The 23451-nt window shown below is 43.6% G+C and overlaps 1 protein-coding gene across 6 annotated transcripts; it reads left to right on the top strand.

The window, feature by feature from the left end:
- Positions 1-1153: 1153 nt before the first annotated feature.
- On the top strand, positions 1154-22978 carry SMCO3 (single-pass membrane protein with coiled-coil domains 3). 6 transcript variants are annotated; one of them, XM_054189273.1, is made up of 6 exons: positions 10283-10809; positions 12099-12825; positions 13619-13900; positions 18579-18871; positions 19375-19429; positions 21247-21370. In XM_054189273.1, exons 1-3 carry the CDS (start codon positions 10726-10728, stop codon positions 13711-13713), a joined length of 906 nt encoding a protein of 301 aa, XP_054045248.1. In that variant the 5' UTR covers positions 10283-10725; the 3' UTR covers positions 13714-13900; positions 18579-18871; positions 19375-19429; positions 21247-21370. The 6 variants fall into 6 exon arrangements, with proteins under 6 accessions (XP_054045251.1, XP_054045249.1, XP_054045247.1 ...); XM_054189276.1 differs by lacking the exons at positions 12099-12825; positions 13619-13900; positions 18579-18871; positions 19375-19429; positions 21247-21370 and adding exons at positions 1154-1537; positions 3270-3305; positions 5292-5361; positions 11550-12006 and having other exon boundaries at positions 6953-10809; XM_054189274.1 differs by lacking the exons at positions 18579-18871; positions 19375-19429; positions 21247-21370 and adding exons at positions 11550-12011; positions 16242-16376 and having other exon boundaries at positions 10261-10809.
- The last annotated feature ends 473 nt before the right edge of the window (positions 22979-23451 follow it).

Genomic DNA, 23451 nt, shown 5'->3' with positions numbered 1-23451 from the left:
TCTGGGTTTGACTTGACACTGTGACATGACCAAAATGGAAGGCACGGGGTTAGTGCTGTCTGAGTCTGGTGTCCAGAAATATCTGGCAATTCCAACCTCCGGTTTACCAGTATAAATAATGAATAATACCAGAGATTTCTGTGGGATTTCTTTAGTGTAAGCAATAAACAAACATGTTTAAGAGCCTACATGCTGGTTAGAAAGCTTGGGAAAAGTTGGGAAGAGAAGTAAGGCTGTTTGGATTGCTAGAATTAGTTATTTATATTATTTCAAGTTTTCTTTTGGAAGCATAAATTTCCTAGAATACCTGTTATTTTTAGATATTTATTTATTTTTAAACCGTTGATCTTTAAGATACTTTTGCTGGAAGTTGTTAGTATATATACTCAGTCTTTCCTGGACTATAGAACAGTTAAATTTTTTTTTCTTTTTTTTTTGTAACCTTGAAATTTCTCTGAGATAAGAGGCAATGTTTCTAGGGATTGGCACAATCCCTAATGGCTCTGACTGCCCTTGGGAGCCTTTTAGGCTTTAATTCTGTAACCCTTGGATGTTTCCCCTCCATGTGGGTCTGAGGAGGACTGGATGTGAGGTGCAGGAAAATGTGATCCATGTGCTGTGTTTGGGACATGGCTTTGGGAACTTGGCTGGTGGGTTTGGGCGGTGTGGGGTTGTTGGCAGATAGGCTGTAGAAGAGCCCATGCAGGGCTCTTGACATACCAAGCAACCACAGCTACTCAAGTCCTGAAGAATAAAACACTTCTGGAGTTTTAAGGTTTATTTGATTTTTAGGCAAGACAAGCCAAATGAATAGCCTCCATACTAGGAAGATTTCCAGGAAGAAAAAAAGAAAGAACCTCCCCCAAATTAGCTACCAAAAGATCCCAACAATATAGAAATCTCAGCTCTCCAAAGTGTTTTGATGAAACTGTCTGAAGCAAAAATCTACTGTGTGTTTCCCCTATGCAAACTGTTTCATGGGTTTCATTACCTTCAGGGGAATGGGTCAGGGTGGGGTGGGGGAAAAGTATCACCAATGGGTTCAGTCTCATTTGATTTTCCACACGAGAGAGTCACTTCACACAAAAAGAGCTGCTCTACTTCAGGGTATGCTGGTCTCTCCCCTGGCTTTCTGGCAAGAAGCTGAATGACTTTCATGTTTATAATAAAACTGATTTTTTTTTTATCCAGTTGTTTTTCTTCAACAGTCCCATTCAAAACCTCAGATAAAATCTTCTGGAAATGCCACGAGCCCTGAGATGGATGTCAAAATGGTTGCCAGGACCTGATATCTCCTGGCCCAAAGGAGGGGCTTTGTTTTGGAGCTCAGACACAGGAACACAAGCCAGAGCCCCGGTCTCTCCAGGCCACCACAGGATATAAACTGCTGCCCGAAAGCAAACTCCGGAGAACTTCAGTAACCTCCAGGAAAGCTCTGAGGTTAGGGAGGCTATCGCAGCCAAAGAAGACATGCGGAGTCTGCTGGCACTGCTGATTGTGACTCTGGCCCTGGCAACGCTCTGCTATTGTGAGAAAGGTAAGGAAATGTCTTCCCAAAAAGGCTCCCGGGAATGCTGCTCAGCCCTGCAGCTTGCCATCAGCCTCCTTTCGGTGTGGGAGAGACGCACAGCTTCGTGGGGAGGAGGTGCATCGCCGGTCATTGCACAACTTCAGATCTCTATCGGCTAGAGAGAGTCATGGGTGAGAGAGGGCTTGGGGAATGAGAGCCTCATCTCTTGCATTTAGCATTTAGGTGAACTGGCAAAGGTATGCTGGATGCTCACTTTTGAGTAAGAGGGTTGAGCTGCAGGCAGAGTTGTGTTGACCACAGGGAGAGGGTTTTTGTGCCTCTCAGCCACGGAATGCTGTAGGATCACAGAGATAAGCACTGAGTCAAGCCTACACCTGCTGAGAAATGTGGGATGTGGAGAATTTCTGAAGGGAAAACAACTCCTACCAATGGTTAAAAAAACCCGGAGTTGTCCCATTGAAATAAGAGCACATCCCATTTGGAGGTGATTTATCCACGGTGACTTTATAAACAAGAGACAGTAATGCAGTGGCAGCTCTTAGTTGATCGAGAGGGAAGGGGAGGAAGATCAGAAGAGCAAGTGTTTTCCCTTTACAGCAGGGAAAGAGAAGCCGAGCAGGAGAGGGCCCTGTCTTTTCTTGTATTATCCCATTCAGAGTTAAATTTCATTCAGTCCTTGGCATCAGATATGTCATGATTCAATATTGGCAAATATATTTTGTTTGATCTGTTAGCCTCTCTCTCACTTTTTCACTCTTGAGTAGATATTTGCTTTTTTTTAAAATCATTATTATTATTCCAGATTGCTTAACGGCCTTGGAGTAACTTTTAATTTATTTATTTTTTAAATGCAAGGAATGTATACATAGCTTAAAAATAGAACTACACATAACCCTTTTCACAAAAAGTTTTTGTTTAAGCAGAGTTGTTGGGTTTTTTTGGTCTCTAGAGTCCTCTTTTCTGCCCATAAATACACTTATGCCAAATACCTGGTGACTTGGGTGGAACTGACACTGTTGAAAAAAAATATGGTGAAATATTGGAAGAAAAAAATTGTGAAATAGGGCAGTGAGGGAGAGCAAAAATGACGAGACTTACCATTTCGCTTAGAGGATGCTTTCCTTGAGTGTTTGCAGGGAGCATTAAGGATTAAGATTAGGACTGAATAAAGAAATATAGTGTGTAAATTCCTTTTGGGAGGGCTGGTGAGGGCTGGTGTCTCAACTCTGAGACACAAAGCTGTGAGGGTAGAGTTGTTACTAATTTTTGGCCCTAGTTCCCTTCCCTATCAATAGTTTGTGATTTCTTCCTAGAATTAAGGAAACATCTCTTTCCAAAGATGGAGGAGATGTTCAGATATCTTCAGGTTCTCTCCAAATGTGGGGTTTTGCTCAAATGGTCCTCTGGCTCTAGCTCTTCCTGCTCTTAGCAAGGGTGGGGAGGGAGAAGGAGGAAGGTCTTCCTCCATCTTCCACAGTGGTTAGATGATTATTGTGTCATTTAATCTGTCTTAGAGGAAGTTGAAATTAAACAAATCCAGGCATAATGGGTGAATTTTGCTGTGATGAAGAAGCCCATCTCTAAATGGTGGGTGTTAATAAGACCCTTTTTTGGGAGGAACCGACTTTCTGGGAAAGCGGGGGAGCTGGATTCACCCAGTAGGCAGAGGGATTCAGCCAGAGTGGAGCAGATGAAGAAGACTCACAAGCAAACTCCTCTCTGTCTGTCTGTCTTCCAGATCCCAAAGACCCCCCAGGATCTCCCAATGCTGCCAGTGAGTACGTCGTTGTGACCGATGCTCAGCTCCATTCTCCTGCATCTACTTCCTTTCTTCCCTTTGATAGGTCCAAGGGATGAACAAGAACCATGTCGAGTCCCTCTTGCTGCTCCCTTTTTGCTCCCTCAGCACTGCAGTCCCTGAGGTGCAGGAACACCTGCAGCAAACAGAGGGGCTGCCTTTCACAGCCATGGGAGCAGGAGACAACAGGGAGGTCGGCCTCCCCGCACTGGCCTGCATCTCCACAACCCTTGAGCAGCCCCCAGGCAAGACGTGGGTCCTGCAGGTTGTTAGCAGCTGGATGCATCTGCCCTCTGTGAAACAGGGTGATGTGAGTGGAGCAACACAGCCAGTCTCCCGTCTTCTCTGAGCTGGCCTCAGAGACCTATCCAAAGTGACTGCTGCAACCCCAGGCTGTTGAGAGAGCAGAACCTGCCCCAGGGCCTCCAGGCACTGGTCTTTTGATCTGCTGTGTAGCCAGTCTGATGTGCAGGATCACAGAGCAGAAAGGTTTGGTGCCACACAGCAACAAGCTGTGACATCCCTGCCAAATCCCACAACCTGGAGAGCTTGAAAGCAAGCACCTTCCTTGGCTGCTCCTGGGGGCTGCAGTCACTCCTTTGTTGGGTCAGCTGGGACACAGGGATTTGCACACCTTGGGATGTCCACACCTTTTGCAGCAAGCTGGTTCTGGCAGAAGATCTGTATGGAAAATCCCCCTCGTTTTTCCCTGTCTCTCCTTTCTCACACCTTAAAGAATAACATTGCTGCTGGCGAGCATGAAAGCTGGTATTTCTCCAGTGAGCCAATGCAAATAGATTGGGAAAGAGAAAAAAAAAAAAAAAAAGCAGAGTGTTCAGGGAAAGGTGGTGATTTCTGACAGATCATTAATTGGCAGTTTCTGAGCAGTCAGTGTTTTGATCCAGACTAAATCCCAGCTTGCTAGAGAGGGGGCATCTCTCACCTGCCAAACAGAAACACGGTCAAGCACCCCATGGTGATGAGGAAAGGGCACGAATGCCACCGTCTCCTCACACACAGAGGTCTTAGAAACTGTGTTCCCCCAGTGACAGTTTGTCAGTTTCTCTGCTGAAACACGTATTGGTGTGCAGCTCCCTGTGTTGCTGGTGTGCCGGCATCCATGCACACCTCTGCTGATGCTCCCATGGAGCGAGGCTGTGCATGGAGCGAGCACTGGCTGGGACTGGGGGGCAAAGGGGCTCTACCTGCTCTTTGTGGGATGCTCCACAGCACGCCCGTGTTTGCACAACCACAAGCGCAACGGAACAAATAAGCAACTGTGTTGACACGGCGTGTTAGCGGAGACCAGCGGCTACTTGCTGTCATGGCAGAAAGACCCCTCATGTTCTCTAGGTGGCTGAACACCAGGATCTTTGCACCTCCTGGGTGCATTTCTCCCTGAGTGCTGTTTACTCTCATTATTTTATACCCTTCATCTTTCATGGAACTCTGCACATGTGAGCATTGGTATTTCCATGTGCCACCTGTTGCTCATGGTGCATTACAGGCATTTTTAAGGCCTGGTGGTTGGTATCTCACATCACACAGTCTGAGTCAAAATATAGAAAGGAAGCTAAGACTCTGAAGTTAAGCAGGCTAGGGAGAGAAGGTGCCATTCCCTTCATCACTCCCTTAATTTTCTCCTTATTCATATTTTATGCTATCATGACTTTGCCTTCTGCACATTTGCTGTGGACTCAGATCACTCTGTGTGATAAGGAAGTTGAGTTAATGACAGAAAAAGCCCTTGCTCCATGTAGATGTGCAGGTTGGAGTGAGGAGGGAGTCCAGCTGTTGGGCTTTGAGTGGAGAGCAGGGTGGGGAGAGATGAGTGGGCAATTGGGATGGTTCGTGGCAGTCTTGTGAAGAGAGTAGACTGTCCATTTGCAGAGGTTAGACTAGTCTCTGTTTTTCATAGACCATGGCACTGCATCTTTAACCTGCTGTGTTCTCTTTTGGTAGGCATCAAGATTACAAAGGAAGTTGCCAATGCCTTTGTGAAGAGGCAGAAGAGGTCCACCCTGTATGAACGGTAACAACTCATGATTCAGGCTGTGAGCTGGACTCTGGACCTGTTCTGAAGAGTGGGTGGGAAGGCAACAGGACATGACAAGGCATTAATTTGTTGTACATCTATGTTATAGCCTTCATGTGTTGAAGCAAAAAGGTTACAGGAGATACTTATTGATAGATAATGGTTCTTTTTTCATAGATACCCTTTTGAGAGCTCATAGCTGGACTCTGATATTCCTCCCAGGGAGCGAGACAGTACAAGCTGTCCGGGCTAGCCATTGGGACAGCAGGATACAAGTTAGAAGCTGCGCTAATCTGCAGAGTCATCAAAGATGGTTTCCAGGATAATGAGCATCACAGACCCTTGGTCATTGTCTCTGTCTCCCTACAAAGGAGGCACAGCTCTGTTGCAGGGGTGAGGCTAGATCAGAATAGCTGTTCTGTCTGAAGCTATAGATCCTACATACCTTTGTGCAGAAATCCTAAGCACAAAGAATTGGAGAAATCCTAGATATAAACATTTGGAGAAATTTGAGGTCATGCAAGAATGTTCTTCATGAATTTCCTGGAGATGGTTGTTAAGCCACTGTCTCACGTAGGCCTGTGCAAAAAGAATTTTTATTCAATCCATCTTTGGTCTGGGAGGACAATGTTGTTTTTAGGTAACAGAGGATTGGGAGGCCCCATCTGTACAGGAGAGGAGCAGAGTATGGTAGCAGAGGAACTGGCTGATGTTGAAACCTGCAGTGATTAAAAACAAGATGAAAATCAGTAGCAGCATCTCTATTGTCTGTAGTGACCAACCCCTTACAGGTGGGGCACCGTTAAAGTAGCATCTACTATAAGCATTAATCAAGAAGGACTGCGGTAGACAGACAGCCTGGCATATTATTTGATCATGAGGTAAAGTTAGTCCGGAAATATGGATGAAACAAATGGAATTCAAGGGTGCTGCAGGGTATTTCCAATACAGGAATAAAATAACAATTAATGAGATACTGGTGGGACTCCTGCAGCGGTGTGTACAGTCTTCAGGAAAAATTAACCAAACCTAGAAGAGGAGCTGAGAAGGCCATCCAGAGTGTATAGCTGAGACCAGAAGATTTGGGCTTGCTTAGCCTGGCAAAACAAAAGCTGAGTGGGGATAGTATTGCTGCCAATGAGAGAAGTGAGGATGATGAGAAGAAAGTGTTTAAGCTAAAGGAAACTAGTGGCTAGGGGGAAGGTGAGCAGAAACCGGGTGCAAATAAGGGTAAGCAGAAATAATAAAATAAAGATATAAAAAAAAAAATAATATTAACAACAACAACAAAAAGATTCCTGGGTAGCTGGGAAATAGGGTTGGGGACAAAAAAACCCCAGCTGCTTCTGTGGTCTCCTTTGCTTATAGAACCTCAAGAGCAATTGCTTCATATTGGGCTCAATTCCAACTTTTCCCATTACTCAAGTAGTCCATCCCCGTGACAATAGATGTTTAACTCTCCATGAGAAGTCCCCTGTTGTCACACCCAGGGGAAGCACTCTTCTCATGCCAGTGTCTGGGGTGTGAAACCTCTCCAGCCACATCAATTGAATCTGCAGAATGGCATCTCTCTCTCTGTCTACTCCAGGTACTTTGAGTATTATAAAAGCCCAATGGAGCAGATGCATGAGCGTTGTGAAAACTACCCGCCCTGTGACTATCTCTCTGACCAAATAGGATTTTCCATGGCCTACAACCATTTCTTCGGGAGATACTAAGGATGGGATGGTGACTTCGCTCATTTTGCTTGGGACCATTCTGAACCCCACAGGAGAAAGAAGATTGCGGGTGGGAAGGAGGGGAAAAAACCATCTAGACTTCAGTAGTCTCCCTAACCAGCTAGAACAACAAGGCAATAATTATCCCACTTGTTTAGCTTTCATTAGCTTTCTTCCTTTCATCAAAAATGTTTCTCTTCAGTTGTCTTCTGTGGTATTTTGAGCTTCACCAGAAATGATTGAGAAGACCTCCTTCTATTTGAATCCTCATGATGCAGCAGGTGAAAAAGCTGATTCCTCTCAAGAAAATCAATGTACACCTTAGAAACATAGCAAGACTTTTTGTCCTCTTCTACAAAATGCAGGAGGATTGTAGGAGAATGTCACAATGATGTAAATGTGATGGATCTGATCCTGAGGTACTCACTGGGAAGAAGGTGGAACAGCTACCTCCTGGTACAATGAGCGGGAAAGTTCAATATTTTCAGGTGGAATAATCACTGTAAACATGTGCCAATGTGGGGTCATTTTGTTAGGTTAGAAGTGTGGAAATACTACCATATAGACAGAAATCTAGTTCCGGTACACTCTTCTGATTATTCTGTCACAAAATTTCCCTGTATATCAATAACAGATAAATACCTAAAGGTGTTTTTGAGGAGTCCTTTCAGATGAGCTCTTCCGTTTGTATGGTGCATTCACTGACTGTCTGTAAAAAGCAACTTGGAAATTTCTTATTGTCTTTGTTACAATTGGTTTCTGGTGAAACTGAATATACCCAAGAAGAACAAAAAATAACCTGTTCCTCTCTAATGCTTTAGCACTTATGCTTGAAACTAGAAGTGTCTAAACAGCTCCAAAAAAAGCAAGCAAACAAAAAGAAAGCGATAAACTTTATGAAATAAACAAAAAGAATATCAGTTCAAGAATGGATTCAAGTTGGGTCAGCATTTCATTTATTCAAGGCAGCTTGTATCTCTCTGGTATAAATACACATAAAATACATATGTGCGCATTTATATACATATCCTCTTTCTAGTGCACTACTTAATTCTATCTCCCTGTATGAATATTATAGCCTAGCAACTTTCTGCACAGCCTCCCTTGATGTGCTGTGTCAGCTTTCCTTCCCTGAGAGGTAGATGGCAGATCCCATTTCCAAGGTCAGGGAGTGCTGAGCCTCAGGAGACTGAGAAAGACTGAATCTCTCTGGCTGTGTGTGAGCTGGTGCAGCCATCCCCAGCTGCTGACTGCAATAAATACTGCTTACATAAAGCAGGTTGGTGTGCTGCTTCTCTCTGTTCCTCTGCACACCTTTATCTGCAGTTAAAGACATGCCTGGAAGGTAAAGCCTGCTCCTGTGAACCCTGAGGAGCAGGATCCAGGTTCATGAGATTTCTTTCTCCCCTCCTGTGCCCCAGTGTGAACCAGAGGTGACTACATTGAAATTCAGGTCATGATCCCAGTACACAGTGACAGTGAGGGAGAGGAGGGCCAGGCTTTTCCTGATTCACCATCTACTGAGTTCAGCATTTCTCGAAAAGACCTTGCCCTGAAGTAAGGACATGGGATAAGTCCACAGGGATGGCCGCCAGCGTGAGCGTGAGCATCTCTTGTTTGGCAAACTGCTGTGACTTGCACCGGCTATGCTGACCTTGGCCAAGAAGTTAATAAGTTAATAATAAGCAGTTAATAAGTACCTCTGCTTGTCTTGGTCAAACACCTGGGACTAGTTCCCCTATTGGCATGAACTGATGGGGCTTCACTGCTCATAACGGAACTCTCCTCTGAACACCATCTAGTAAAAATGACAAAGTGCTCATTGAAAGGAATGAAAATTTTGCCAGGAAAAATACTAGAAAGATTAGGGAAATCCTAGTATCTGCTGTACTAACAAGTTAGGGGTTTTGCTGTTGTATGGTTTTATTTGCTAAACAAGAAAATCAAGCTTCCTGTCTATATTTGCATGTTTCTGTATATATTCCCTTTCAGTAAATATTTTTTTCTGGGAAGTTGCACACAAAGGCCTTGATCATGTCATCTACCCTGCGTCGCCAGATCTTTATATGAGCTGAAGTCATTATGGCCTTTGAGGATCTGAGTGCACAAATGAGATTACAAATTTACTGCTGGACTGGGGAAGCTCGATTTTCACCTGATCGATGCAGATTTAAGTACCATTATGAATCCTCTGCTGCCATCTTATGGACATTATTTTTATCGCCATGCGATAAATACATCGCTTTAGAAGTGTTTGAAAATGCATGTTCAGTGGGCTTTCTTCCTCATTCACCTCATATTGCAACATATGCTAAGAAGCCTGAAGGGAAAAATAGGGACATAATCTGCAACTGGATTATATACAGGTGAATTGACATTCTAGTGGGGCTGTTTATCTTGATTTTCAAGTTCCTGATGGAGCCTGACACACTTTAGCTCCTTTTTATCTCTACATGAATAAAAGAGGAGATGCCTTTGAATAAATTCACAACCTCTTCTCTGGACTCACTTTTAGCAGTCAAAATAAAGCCCAAGATGACAGAGCAATTCCAAGAAGGAGAAGTAGATGGGCTGCATTTATCAGTTTGCATCATCCTTCACGTCATCATCTCCTATCACCAGTGGCTGCAGATACTGTCAGCAGCATCAGCTGGTAAAGTGTTATAGACCACTTTGAAGGGAACCCAGTGTGAGACCTTTATGTCATCTCTCACCCTGTTTCAGCAATATTCAGCAAATGCTTTCTGTCCACAGAATCCCCGCAGCTGCAACAAACGTCCCTTTTCCCAGGGAATCTGGGACTGCAAATCCCGTGACTGCAAGTGTCCCCCTCCCCCAGCCTATCACTAACAGGCAATGGAAAATGGACTTCACTTCTCTGTGGTCTGACACCTCCTCTTGGCTGTTTTTCCATGCAGAAGGGTTATCAGAGGCCATGGGGGCTCCACAAGGGAGTAACTCACTGCCCTTTATTGGGAAGGGTGATTGGAAAGCAGCTTCTAGAGACGGGTTAGTCTCAGTATAGAATCTTTATTTACCCACTCATTCCGAGTGTTTTTAATGGAAATGGTCAACAAGGTGCCACTCTGCAGTGGTGTATGGGTAGAACTGGCAGCACTTTATTAGAAACCAGGGGAAGCTAAGAAGGAGAGGGACAGCTACGTTATCTTTGCTTCCAGATGGGATCCCAACCTACCCTGCATTTCTGTGTTGGCTTTATCAGAGCTCTGCACTTCTTTAAAAGGGCTTTTTAAGGTCTGATCAAGGAGTGCTCTTCACCTCATTCTGACATATCACTCCTCTGGAGAGAACAGCCTTAGACTTCTCCAAGCTGGAGTTTTCTTCCTTTTTGCAAGAACAAGAACACCAGGTACCTTGGAAATAAGAGAATTACCAAGGCAAAGAACATCCACACCAGCTGGAGTTCGTGCAACCAGATCCTTCCTTATGGATTATGGGCACACTTCTACCAGTAAATTGTCTGTTTGGTTTGATTAATGACTTCTGAATTGCTGTAGAGTATGGTGACTCTTTGGTTGAAGAATCGCCACCAAAACCTGAGTGCAAATTATGAACTGCAGAAATTCCCAGTTCAAGAAAAAAAGGGAAAGGAGCAGATGTAAACAACCTCTACTTGAGCTCAATGTTCTCTACAGTGTCTTGGGTGGACTCTAGGATGCCAGTGCTGCTGGCCAGCCTTCTGTTGCTGATCTCCTTGCAAAGGCTGGTAAGAGGGGAGAAGCATTGTTCTTTATTTGAAATGGTGAAATTGCTCATTCCACTGAAAGAACCCCTTTATTTTTTTCATTTGAAACCTGTTCTTTAAGGAGCTTTGGATTCATCTTAAACTCTTCTGCTTTCAATTGCTCTGTTCCATTTCTTACCTGTCCTAATTCCTTTTAACTACTTGGTTGGAAATTTCCTTCCTTTGGAGACAGATGGTTTCCCAGGTTGTGTTTGTGAGTTGATCTCATGTTCCTCTCCTTTTCCAGTCTGTCTCAGCTGAGGCTCTGACAAAAGCAGTGTGTTGTTGGATGGGACAGTGACAATATTGCTCTATTCCTTGTGACTGCCTTTTAGCTTTCTGTTAAAGCAATTACTGTATCATGGAGAAATAAACTTTATGGGCCAATATAACTTCAGAGGCTAAGAAAGGTACCGATTTGGTTATGTGTCCAGGATGAATAGTAGAGATGAAGTGAATATGTACTTGTAGAGCTCAACTAACTGTCAACTGACTACAGTACTTGACTAGTCTCCTAGGAGACCAAAAAGCAAAAAGAATAATGTCATAACTCAAACCATTTCTTACGTCTTATCACATAAGGTTTTTACTCATTAGAAATGGTAGAAGCAGGCAATTAGTGTGCCATTTCATAGTCAGGATATATTAGAGGTTATTTTCCTGTTACAGCATCCAGCTGTGTAAATCCTTACTCACGTGTTTAATGTTTATTTTCATGACAGGTCCAGCTGGCCTCACTGAAACAAGCTGGATGAATAAAAGTTTTTGCACAGTGCTACTATATTGCTCTTTACTGAACATCATGCACTAGAGCCAAAACTTGTCCAAGAGGTGCTACAAGACAGGAAGAAGAAATTCACCTCTGAGATGTGTTCAGGCTGCACTGCCCCAAGCACATTGTTTTGCTTACTCCCCCTGCAAAACCACTTACTAATCATGAGCAGAATATTCAAATAAATGGACTGTGAGTCTGTCCTGCAGGCTCTACACCCTCACCCTCTGAAGAGCAAACTCTCCTGAAGTTTTTAATGCCACTGATCCACATAAAATAACTCTGGTATCCTGGCTGGCATTTGCCTGGGGTGGAGCTTGGACAATACCCCGAGGCTGCTCAGGAGGGTCTTGTCAAAGATGCCTACCTGCTCTGCTTGCTCTGCCAATAATGAAAAAGAAACAAGAAGAGGGTAGGGAAAAAACCTGACTTGCATCCATAGAGATACACAAAAAGTTCACACTTCTGATGTTAATATTCATTTGCTTTTATGTTGCAGGCTGTGTCCCACCTCATGATGGATATGGCTCTGCATTCCTTTGACGATCAGTATCTGGGGTGCAGAGATCAGGTGATGGAAGAACTGGAGCGAGGAGACTATTTCCGAAAGGAAATAGCTGCTAACAAGGACTATTTGAGTCTCTGGAAGAAGGCTCAGGAGGCTTTTTTAAAGAGCCCGGTAGGTCTCCTGAGGGAGATGCATGAGAGCCACGCCATAGTCCTCATGGCTTACACCATGAACTCTTCCCTGCATTCTCAGCTGAACTGGGCCACATCTACAGCAGGAAGCTCTCCAGAGCACTACAGACACAACTTCAGTTTCAAATATTTTCACTTTTACCTAACGACTGCTATCCAGATAATGAAGGAATGGCAGAACAGCAAGGAGAGCGTGGGAAAACATAAGTGCTACCGGGTGCACAGGGGTGTAAAAGACATATATATCGAGGCCACAGTAGGTAGCAGGGTGCGATTTGGCCGTTTCACCTCCACCTCCCGCCTCTGGAATGAAGCCCAGAAGTTTGGGAATGAAACTGTGTTCACAGTGACCACTTGCCTGGGAGCAGCTGTGCAAGGATTTTCTTACTACACATCTGAGAAGGAAGTCCTTATTCCTCCTTATGAGATATTCCTTGTCAAAAGCTTCTTTCGGACACAGCATGGTAACCGGCTGCATCTGCACTCTGTGGGGAACTACAGCAAGTACCACTGCCAGCTTGTGGAAGGTATTGTATATAGCCGTTCATGCAAGGGGGGCACAGGACAGTCTGGTCTCAAGTACTCCAAGCAGCCCTCACCAGCTGCACCTACATGGGACCACACTCAAGGCCAAATCTGTAGCTTCTCCGCTGTGTTCGCCTACAAAAGCCACATGATCCAGTTTTCATATGGTTGCTGTGAAACCTGGCAGCACCCAGCATCTCACTAGAGATTAATCCATCTCATATACAGCAGGTCTCAGGGTTCTCTGCAGCCTCCATTTATCCCATCTGCCATTGCAAGGATGTCATAGGACAAAAGTGTTTGGGTCCCTAGAATTCCTGCTGCAAGGGCAGATGAGATTTGCAGGCAGCTTAAATTCAGATATTCATTCTGGTGGCTTGCAAGGTTGCTACACTTCAAGCCTCAGGACAAAACTGCTGCTGCTTTAGTCATGTTCTCTCGCCTGTGGCGGAAGAGAGGAAAGGTATCCTTTGTCAAGGCACACACTGTGAGTATCCTGGCTACAGAAATAACTGTTCTGTGCTGGAAGACCTCACTGGGCCTGTTCCACAGCCCTGTCCTTCTGAGAGTCCACCACCAATACAGGACTCTTGCTTTTGCCTCTCTGAGAAAGTGTGTGAATGCAACCTTTGAGCATAAAATAGTCATTCAGGAATGAGAGTTTTTGTCCGGACCTAAGACAAAGTAGTAGGTAGACTGAAGGATGGCTCATTTGGGCAAAAGTTGTGTTAGTACGTGCAGGAAGCTTTAGGTGGCCAAAAGAGGTCTAAATGACTACTCTCATCTTTCTTTCAGCTTCAAGAAGCAAGAACAGCGGTTCCAATGTCCTCGCCTCTGTTGTTCTGCCTAGTGTACTTGGAGTTTTATTGTGCTTGGCCCACAATGACTGATTCTCCGTCTGCATCCAGATATATAAAATTGAAGAGCAGGCAAGAACAATTCATAGGAAATCAGTATCTGGAGTTCCTGTTGTTACAGACGGTTCAACCTTCCCTTTGCTTTCAGCTGCAGCTCTCCAGCTGAGATTGGACCATTCAGCCTAGTTCATGAAAACAGACATTCCCTGGACCCATTCAGGTAGGAGGGCAGTTATCTATGGCCTTTCTGAAGAGTGGGGCAGTGACACCCTTCACCGTAGGTAGCTTTTCCCTTAGGCATTTGGGAAAGACACACATAGACTTCGGATTCTTTACAGATCTCTTAGTATCTTCACTTTTAGTGAGAAAGACCCTGTCTATGGGATGCAAAAGGCACCATGGTGGTAAAGTCAAGTGAGTAACTGTGCAGCCTTGCATATCTCCTTTGAGCGCAGGGTCCCAGTGGACAGCAAAGTCTGTGGTTGCAGCACAGCAGTCTTTCCCCACTGCCTGACCCCATGCACCAATGCCATAGCTCTCACCTCAAGCTGACTGTCTGCCTCTCACACATGGGGGACAGAAGCGTAAAGCTGCCTTGAGACATGAATTTAGCAGCAGAGGATCCCAAGACTTCTCAGGCCTGCCTTCAGCTTTCATGTTTGACTTTAGCTTTCTTTTGAAAAACTCAGGCAGATGCTGTGCTCGTAACAGTTCTCTAGTGGCTGATGAATACATGCTGGTCATTTTACGCTGAAAAGAAGGAGAGCCTGTGAAACCCACCGCTGTCTTCATGAGTGTTGGGTGTTACATGCCTTTCTACTTTTCTGGTCTGCAATGTGTACTGCTGGAGGTTGAATCAACATCACAAATTGGAATTGGAACTTCCAATTTAGCCGCAGATTCCTCTCACTTTTATGTGTTCATTTAGCTCTTCAGGAGCCTTAGACACCCAATCCGTAACAGCTATGAAGTTGTCCCATCTCCAAAAAATAACAGTGTGGAAATGATAAGAAACATTTTCTGCCTGCAATTCCCCTTTCCAGCATGCCTTACTTGCTTCTTTACCCCTGATCCCTCCCCCCCACTGGCACTAGCCCTGGGCTGAGGCTACGATCAGAGAGATTATCTCACTAGCCCAAGGACACTAGTCATGGTGATTTAACTTTGCAGTGGAGTCATCAAATAATTGAACTGAAACTCACTGACCCATTTCACAAATGACCCCAGCTTTCAGTGACTGCTGATCTTCGCAGAAAGCTGGGGTTCTGTATTCATCATCCCCTGTCTGAAATGGTAAGCCACAAGTTAGCTATCCAAAAGAGATCTGAATATGAGAGGAGCGCACAAGCTACTGATCAGCTGGTTGGTCAAAAGTAAGGACAGCCAAAAGCACCCGTGTGAACTGCTTGCCTCTCAGAGTAGCTCCATATAAGCTTGGTCCTGCCATTCCCTTGGAAATCCCGTGGCAAGGAATGCAGAACTTAAGCACACAAGAAATATTAGCATTAGAAATGTAGGCACTTAAGGAATTTGGGTGTCTTCAGGTTTTAGCAGATTAAATGGAGGAGTTTGAGGCTCAGCACCTTGTGTATCAGATTTAGATGTCTGTAATGGCAGGGCTCACCATCTAAAATCTAGTAACATGGTCTCTGAAACTGAACTGCTGCCCATGAAATCCTGAGACATGCTTATCCAGGCAGATAAAACAGGTTTAATACAAAACTATCTTACTATTAGCTTGTTTTCTATCTATATTTCACGTTACTTTCTTGTTGCTCTTGGTTTACCAGTGATTTCAAGTATGTTGTCAGAACTTGATTTTCACCCCTAAATGCTGACAGGTACTGAGCCCAGATTTCAAAAAAGAATGAAAAGATTAGAAGCAGCTGCTGCAGATAGCTTTTGTATGTGTGTTCAAACATGTTTAAACTCCTTCCTATGTGAGAATGACAGGAATCAAGATGGATTTCTGATACATCAGCACATTTATGTCTCTTTCTGCTTATCTGTTATCGCTAGGACACAGGTTTCAACCATTTTAACAAAGGTTTGGAATCCTTCACAAGGTGGCTTCAGCACGCTGAAGGCCTCCTCTAAGTAGTCAGCTGCTATTTTCTGGCTTTTCTTTATGGATCTTTGTCCTTGAAGGATAGTCTGTAGGAAAACAAGAAGTGAAGAGGAGGAGGGTGGAGAGTGAAGCCTGAACTGTTGTGATGTTCCACTCAAGGAGGAGTTGCCTTCTGTGGTACTTGGTGTCTCATATTGTTGCAGTATCTTCAAAATATCAGCATACTCCACGAGAAGTTCTGATACTTGGAGGGATAAGGCAGGTGAAGTCAATAATTGATGAAAAGCAGACTCTACTGTGTCAGGCAAATTGCCATGTTTCAACATCACTGCAATGAGTGCCCCCGTGATACTTTCTGCAATCGCCTTGTAATTCTCATAAATTTCCTTTACTGCAGCAATCTTGTCCTGCAGGGAGGTGGTGGGATCAGCAATCATACCATACAAACTGTGGCTGATGCTTCCCCGTACATCTTTGTCTTTTGTTTCCACAGTGGCTTGCATCTCTTTCAAAGCACTGACCACGAGCTGCAGATTCTCTCGAATGCTGAAATGTTCTTTTACTGGCATGATGGGGAAGTTGGTGCCCAGATGCGCATTGAGGAGTCGGAATATTGTGTTGGTTGAAGAGACATAGATGTACACTAAGTCATGCAAATTCTGGCAGGCCCCGATTAGCCTTTCTTTATCACTCTTCATACCAAGGCGGGCTAACATTTCTCGAGTGAGGTCTGACTCTGAAAAGCAAACAGAAGAAATCCAGAAGACACAGGGGAATAAAAACGGATATATTTTCATCTAGAATGTTACACTTCTGAAACCAGCATTGCAAATTGACAACCCAGCCTCCCCCCAGACACTACAGTTAGAAGAAAACACAGAAAAAGCTCTTTATCAGCCTTTGCAGGGGTCTTACCAAGCAGGCCAGCAAAATACGATGTAAACAGCTGCAAGTATCATTACTCTTATGGCTGCAGGAAGTATGACTCTGACCTTCAGCATGAAATCTCAGAAGCAATGGAAGTGCTCTAAGTGAATTATTCTTACCTTTTGATGTTTATTGGTAAATTTACATGAGTCCTAGCAAACAATCTACTTTACATCATCCTTAGAATTATAATCTTTCAGTTTGTATATACTGTGGGTCTAGACAGAATTAAACTCCTATGCTGGGGAGGGAGGAATAGACATAGTAAAGTCAAATGCATCAGATGTCTGCATTGAAGAGACAAAGCAACTGAAGACTGAGTAATGCAATGTTTTGTCAGGCTACAGTTTCCTGTGGAATGACCCATATCTGTCAGTTCATAGAGTGACTAGGTGTTGCAAGCATCCCTTGATAGGTGGAAGCACAAAACTTTCTCCTTGCTTGGGCTCCTGTCTTGCTTACATTTGGACTACTAAGGAAGTTACGTCCTTCCGCTTGCACCTGAGAGGTCTCCCAAGGCCAACTGCAGGTACAATCCTGGGACAGCACGTGGTTGAGGGACCGCTCCTGATGTTGCCTTTGCTTCTGCCAGAGCCCTGGAAAGCCAGACTGGTTGCAGCAGACATGTTTCATCAGCTATTGCTGTGGTTAGATGTGTCCAAGCAGTTGCAACTTCCCAGCCCACTGCATACTTCTCTCTCATTTTCAGCTCAGCCCTCTGCCTCTTCCTCCTTTCCCTTCCCATGACAAAAGTGATCTGAAATTGTGTGAAATGGAAAAATTGATTTTAGCCTCCACTGCTGTTCAGCCAGAGCTGGCTCTGAGGCTCACACCAATTCTTCCACTCTCATGGCATCAGAGGGGAGGACCTGGGAAGCTGCAACAAAGGAGGATGACAGACACTCCAGATGAAGTCCTTTCCTCAAACTTAATAGGTCTGAAACAATAGCTGTTAATCTTCCCTAAAGGCCTGGAGTAAAACAGGAACAAAACTGCTTGCTTGTTGTTTAAATGATTTTCTGCCACGTTCCAAACAATAGAGTAGGGACTCCAGAAAAGAAGAATTTGCATCCACTGTAAACCTTGAAGACCTGAAATCAGTTTTCAGCCTACAGAATGTGACAAAGAGGCAGTTGCCAGCCTAATTAATTCAATTCAGTCCAATATTGGAAGAAGTATTTCAGGACTACATGGCATTCTCAGTTAATAACAGGAGTCACAATCAATTGACCATTGCAGAAATGTAATAGTTAAATCATTAGTGTTCTCTCTCTCAGCTCATCTTCTCATGCCTACAGCTCTGAAGACAAGGGGAGCTTGGCACTCTGGCTCTGGATTGAATATAATATCTCAGCTTTGGGGGGAAAACAAGCTGTCAGTTGCAGAGTACTCATTTTATGCTTGATCTTTGACTTTCATCTGAGAAGTCAACCACTCTTTACTAGGGAGGCAGCATTCATGACCACAGCCTAGTGGGCAGCAGCCCATTTTCTAAGGATCAGAGCATGGAAGATATCTAACTTGGATGAAAGCAGAAGTGCAAGCCTGTCTTGGTGGGACAGAAAAAACCTGTTTTCACTGTCTGTGGTATCTATTTTTCTATTTGTGTGGGATTGTTCAACTTTTCATCCATAATTCGCAGGTGTACAAAACCAGTCATGGCTACAATTCATTATTTCAAGGAATAGCTGCAAGCACTAGTTGTTTTTGGTTATAAACAATAGAAATTTATAAATCCCAGTACAAAACCTAATCCTGTATCTGTACGAACGAAAAGCAGTGTCCTACATGTTTCATGTTCTGAGAACAGCAAGTAATATTCCCTTTCAGCCATGGCTGTAGGTACCTGTGATTGTATCTTTGTCACAGGCAGAGGGTTTCATGCTGTGCGTATTCTCTCCAGGAACAGAAGGCCTTTGGAGGACCTAACAAATGGGAACTAGCATGAAATAAACTGAAATGTGTTAAAATTGGAGGGAAGGAGAAAGGAGGAAGAAAATAAAAGGAATCTGGGTAAACATCACACGATAGAATTAATGACAAGCAGTCAGGCCACAGGACCCAGCTGAAGCCCAGCCTCTGGATCCCTAACTCATCACATGCTGCTGGAAACCACCAGAGGAACAAAGGGAAAGAGGATGGAGTCACTGTCCCGTACACATTCAGCTGATTGCAGGAGCACTCCGACAAAATCAGGTAGGTAGTCTAAATGTTTAATTAGAAAAGCTCATGGAGAAAATCTTCCCTGGAGAAATAGTCAGAAATATGGAAATATATGTGGCCTGCCTAACTCTAGGAAGCAACTGTAAAAACTAGCAAAAGTATTAATGTGGAGAGTACGAGGTAATTTTAGCATTAAGAGACAAAATCTAGAGCAGTTATTGGAAGCTGAAATAATCATGCTTAAAGAATAGATGCTAAAAGTCTCCTCCACACCTGTCTAGTATGCAAAATGTTTGTTTAAGTGCTATTCCTCTTACAACATTTTGTCCTCTCAGTTTCTACAAATAAGGAAAAACAAATGACCTTTCAACAAAACATCACTGAACTGGAAAGGTTCTAATATCACGCCGAGTCAGAGAGCAAGCCAGCAGCTTCCCTGAGGCAGGACTGATATGAATTCATACCTTGTATTGACATGGCTTCATGTTTCCTGAAAATCCCAAACCTTTACTGTATATGTACTTTGCTCCCTCCAGCTTGAAGAAAAAGAAAGATGCGTTAAAGAGTTTATTCTCTTGACAGAGCTACAAGGTAAGTGGCTGGAAGAAATGTACAGTACTGTGCAATAATATTGGGGAGAAAAAAGTCTATTCAGACTGGCTGGTATTTCGACACTGAGACTAAAAGTTGGCTAAGGGACTGTTGAAGTCATTCTGTTTTTCTACAGCGGTGTTATGGGGGAGGGTGTGTTGAGTAAAATACAGCTGGGTCAGTGTCAGATGATTTGCAGTTAGCAGATAATGCAAGAATTACAAAGGACCAAAACAGCACAGAGATATCATTTAAGAAGAAAAATCTAGCTAGTCTCCTACACAAAACTATTTGTAGCTATAACTGATATGTAGGCACCCACAGCAAGAAGTTGTTTATCTTGGAAAAAATGCGAAGCACTGCATAAAAGTGGCCCAGATTTGCAATAAGAGGGCCAAGAACGCCAAAGTACCAACAAAGAAATGAGTCATCCTACTCATTCATAGTTTGCCCCTGCTGCAAAGACAGACACGTGCATTTAAGTGAAAATCATGCTAAAGCATTTTTACTTTGCAGCTGGTGATGGGTTAAAAGGAAGTGGCACAGACTTGTTTACAGAAGCTTAGTGATGAGGAGTAACTCCATGCTCACTAGTAACTCAGTCACTTTTGGACTCTGCATATTGACAGGCAGGTGATGAAGAAAAATGCATTAAATATGTCCTTTTGCTGGCAAAGCAATAACAGCTCAGAGGAGAATAATGACCATAAGGATTAGCCACAAGTGTTTAGAGGGGGGTAAAAAAAGAAAAGTAGTAGTTAAATTTTGTGCTCTGGTCTGTACAGCAAGAAGGGAGGGCCAGATTCTGCCCAGCCATGTCCTAGGAGCTTGGTGAGCACCTGCTGATATTAGCTCCACACAGGACACCCAGGGTACGGAGGGAGTGTGGCTGCACTAGCGGGGCTGTCTCTGCAAACCTGTGCATGGTGCTCCAAGGCAGTCTGCCATCACAGACATCCAGCTGGAGTAGGTGCACCTCACGATGCTTATCGTGGGGCTGTCTGCAGCTGCTTGATGTTCACGATTAAAAAAAACAATGGGTAATTGATTACAGCATTAGGGAGGCGAATAAACAATGAGGGAACAGGGGCTAAATATCAGCAAAGGAAACACAGAGGGAGATGTGTGTAAGGTGACATAGGTTAGGATGGGTTTATTATAGATAATTTTACTATTCTCTATGAATTCCCAAGCGTGAGTTTATTAGACTAAGCATGGAGTGCTTATATAGTCACATTTTCTCTTGAATGTGAGGAGAAATAAGCTACACTGGCACAAAACACCGTTATGGAGGTACAGACCCTGCCCAATCCACCAGTCATCATAGTTGTTTAAAAATCCCATGCCACTGACTGAAAAATATAGGCTGATACAAAAGTGTGTCTAGAAAATGCCTTTCATTTCCACAGCTTATTTTAGATTTTCCTGATTAATTGTTCTGTCTTTTAGTGAACTAGTTCAGCTTCTACCATATTCAGTTTCCAAGGTGAAGAATGACCTATGTTCATTTTACCAATGTGCTAATGACATATTTTTTAGCTATTTTTGTTGCTCTGAGCATGTCCAATGTCTCATGAGGTCCTTTTCTAATAATTTGGCTAAAGATCCAAAACAAGACTTAAGATTTCCGTATTTACAAGCTATGCCTTGGGATTTGACGTGCCGAGTATAAAAAGTAGCAGCGAGGCTGAGACAAAGGATGTTTCACTGCTTTTTAAGGGCTAGGGTTCTGGGTGTTGAACAGAGTAGGAGATTTCTTTTCTCTCTTAAAGTAACCCATTTCTGAAGAATGATGCTGAGCGACCTCCTGTACCCAGATAACCCCAAGAGAAGGCAAGAATTGATCCATCTGCACCAGGAATTGCTCGATTGCATGTCCACAAATTTCCGTGCAACAAATGAGCTGGCTGGAGTGCTAAATGAACACCTGGGCTGTACCATCACCCACATTCAGATGAGAGAGAGCAGCACCGTCAAGGAAAACTGTGACATTATCATTCAAGCAATGAGTGAGATTCAGCATCAGGTACAGAAGATTGATAGTGACATGAAGGAAAAGCTGGAGCCTGTGCTGTACCAGAAGCTCTATGACATCAAAGAGCCTGAGCTGGAGAAAATTGCAATAGCCCATAAAGTTTTTTCAATTGTTCTCGGAGAAGCAACCTCAACAGCTGGGATGGTAGCTATCAAACTGCTTGGCTCCAATCTTATGACTCTCACTGTGAGCAAGCTCGTCAGTCTCCTTGCGCAGATTGGGGCATCTGTTCTTGGGGGAATCAGCATCACTGTTCTCGGGCTTGGCATTGAAATGATCCTCCACGCCATCCTGGGAGCTGTGGAGAGGAATCAGCTTCTGACGGCTGTGAGAAGCTACGAGAAGCATCTGGCTGAGTTTAAAGCAGCTTCAGAAAAGTACCAGCGTGCCATACGTGAAGTGACTTCTTCAGTGAGACAGCAGGTTCAGTGAATGAAGTCAGAGTTCTCTCTCCTGCTGTGACAGCGACTGCAGCAGCTATGCCCGCAGAAACCTTTTTGATTCATTATGGTAAATGAACTACTGATGGCTTTTCTTATTAGTGGTAGCAGAGCAAGAGATGTGACGGATCCAGAAACTGGCACTGAAATATAATATAGGGAAAGGGCTTATAAGTGCTTCTGGGAGACAACACTTCAAATACTTCGTACCTTTCCTTCAGCTGTTTTTTGGAATTTATTTTAGATAACCTTGAACTGTAATACATCCTAGTGACAATAACATTCACTGCTGGAGCAGCAGTGGTGAGAAGGTGTGATTTATCTTTTTATGTTTTTCTATATCAAAGATGACAACATCATGGGAGAAAAACAATTTCAACAAGCCAGTCCATGTCATCATCTGGGGGGCTCATCAGGACAGCTGTGGCTGCTAAACTCTTAGTGCGGTTTAGTACTAAATCTGATAGGCTGAATTCCCTCTTCATTGAACTCCTTACAAGGACTAGCTGAAGCATATTTAACTGCGATTTCCTGTCCCGTCCCTCCCTAAGGAGCCAGACAGAGATCATCTTTAAATAAACTCTAATCCCAGTAGATTAGAAGGTAAGAGAAGCATGGTCTCAGAAGCAAACACGTACAACACTGCCCCACAACTGAGAGAAACCATTTATAGTGTTCTAGGCATGAATAACCTCCTGTGCTCAGTAATGCTGCCCTCTTGCCAACCCACAGGTAAATATTTCTGTGCAGAGTCGCTGCTCTGTTGATTGAACTAGGATTATACACACATACAAGTGTCTGTAGGATTACAGCCCTATTAATGCACTAAATTTATTTTCACGTGCTTTACCCAGTCCCACCAACGTGGGACTGCCAAGAGCATGCTCACAGTCTGCATTTCACAATATGCTACCAAATGTCCTTATTTTTCAGATTTTAAAAACAAAGCTGGAAGCAAGAACAGGATTTACAGTCTCTTGCTCTGATTTGCTGTGGTTTGCTTTTTTTGCTTTGATCTTTGGAGAAAAAAAAAGCTAATTTAAGAATTAATAAAAATATACCTGAATATTGTAAGATTTCTCTTTCCTGTACTTGGTTTGGGTTTTTTTTTGGTTCTGTCTGAAAAAACAATCTTAAACCAAATCATGAAAAAAAGATTAAAATCTTCAATATAGCTGCAATATATAAATTCTTTTTAATACCCATGATAGACTAATCTAGTAGGATTGTGTATAGCTTCCTTTTTTAGTACCACCTTCCCTCATACTAAAGGCATACCCGAATTCATACTTTTAATTAATATTCAATATTAGCAATATTAGATGATTATATTAATAACTAGATCGTGCCTGTAAAGAGTTGGGTGACATTACAACAGGGAAGCTCTCCATTGGCTTCATAACCCTTCCATTCCGGGTTTTGGTTTGTTTTTTCCATACTGTTCCCACTTTTAATCATCTTTTTTTGACTCCTCTTTGCCTTTGTGTTCAAAAGCCACTAGATGGCAATGCCGCTGTCGGCTCCCAAGCAGCTCTGCCAGCCATCGC

Source organism: Rissa tridactyla, chromosome 1, assembly GCF_028500815.1.
Source record: "Rissa tridactyla isolate bRisTri1 chromosome 1, bRisTri1.patW.cur.20221130, whole genome shotgun sequence".
NCBI classification, from domain to species: Eukaryota; Metazoa; Chordata; class Aves; order Charadriiformes; family Laridae; genus Rissa; species Rissa tridactyla.
Note: the sequence above shows the minus strand (reverse complement) of the source record. Positions and strands in the feature narration are given on the sequence as shown.

Excerpts from the sequence above, each read along its gene's own strand:
- SMCO3 (XM_054189273.1), top strand. The coding sequence starts at position 10,726 with ATGTTCTCTACAGTGTCTTGGGTGGACTCTAGGATGCCAGTGCTGCTG. Across the intron at positions 10,810-12,098 it reads TGATCTCCTTGCAAAGGCTG|GCTGTGTCCCACCTCATGAT; the intron begins GTAAGAGGGGAG and ends TTTATGTTGCAG. Across the intron at positions 12,826-13,618 it reads CCACTGCCAGCTTGTGGAAG|CTTCAAGAAGCAAGAACAGC; the intron begins GTATTGTATATA and ends TCTTTCTTTCAG.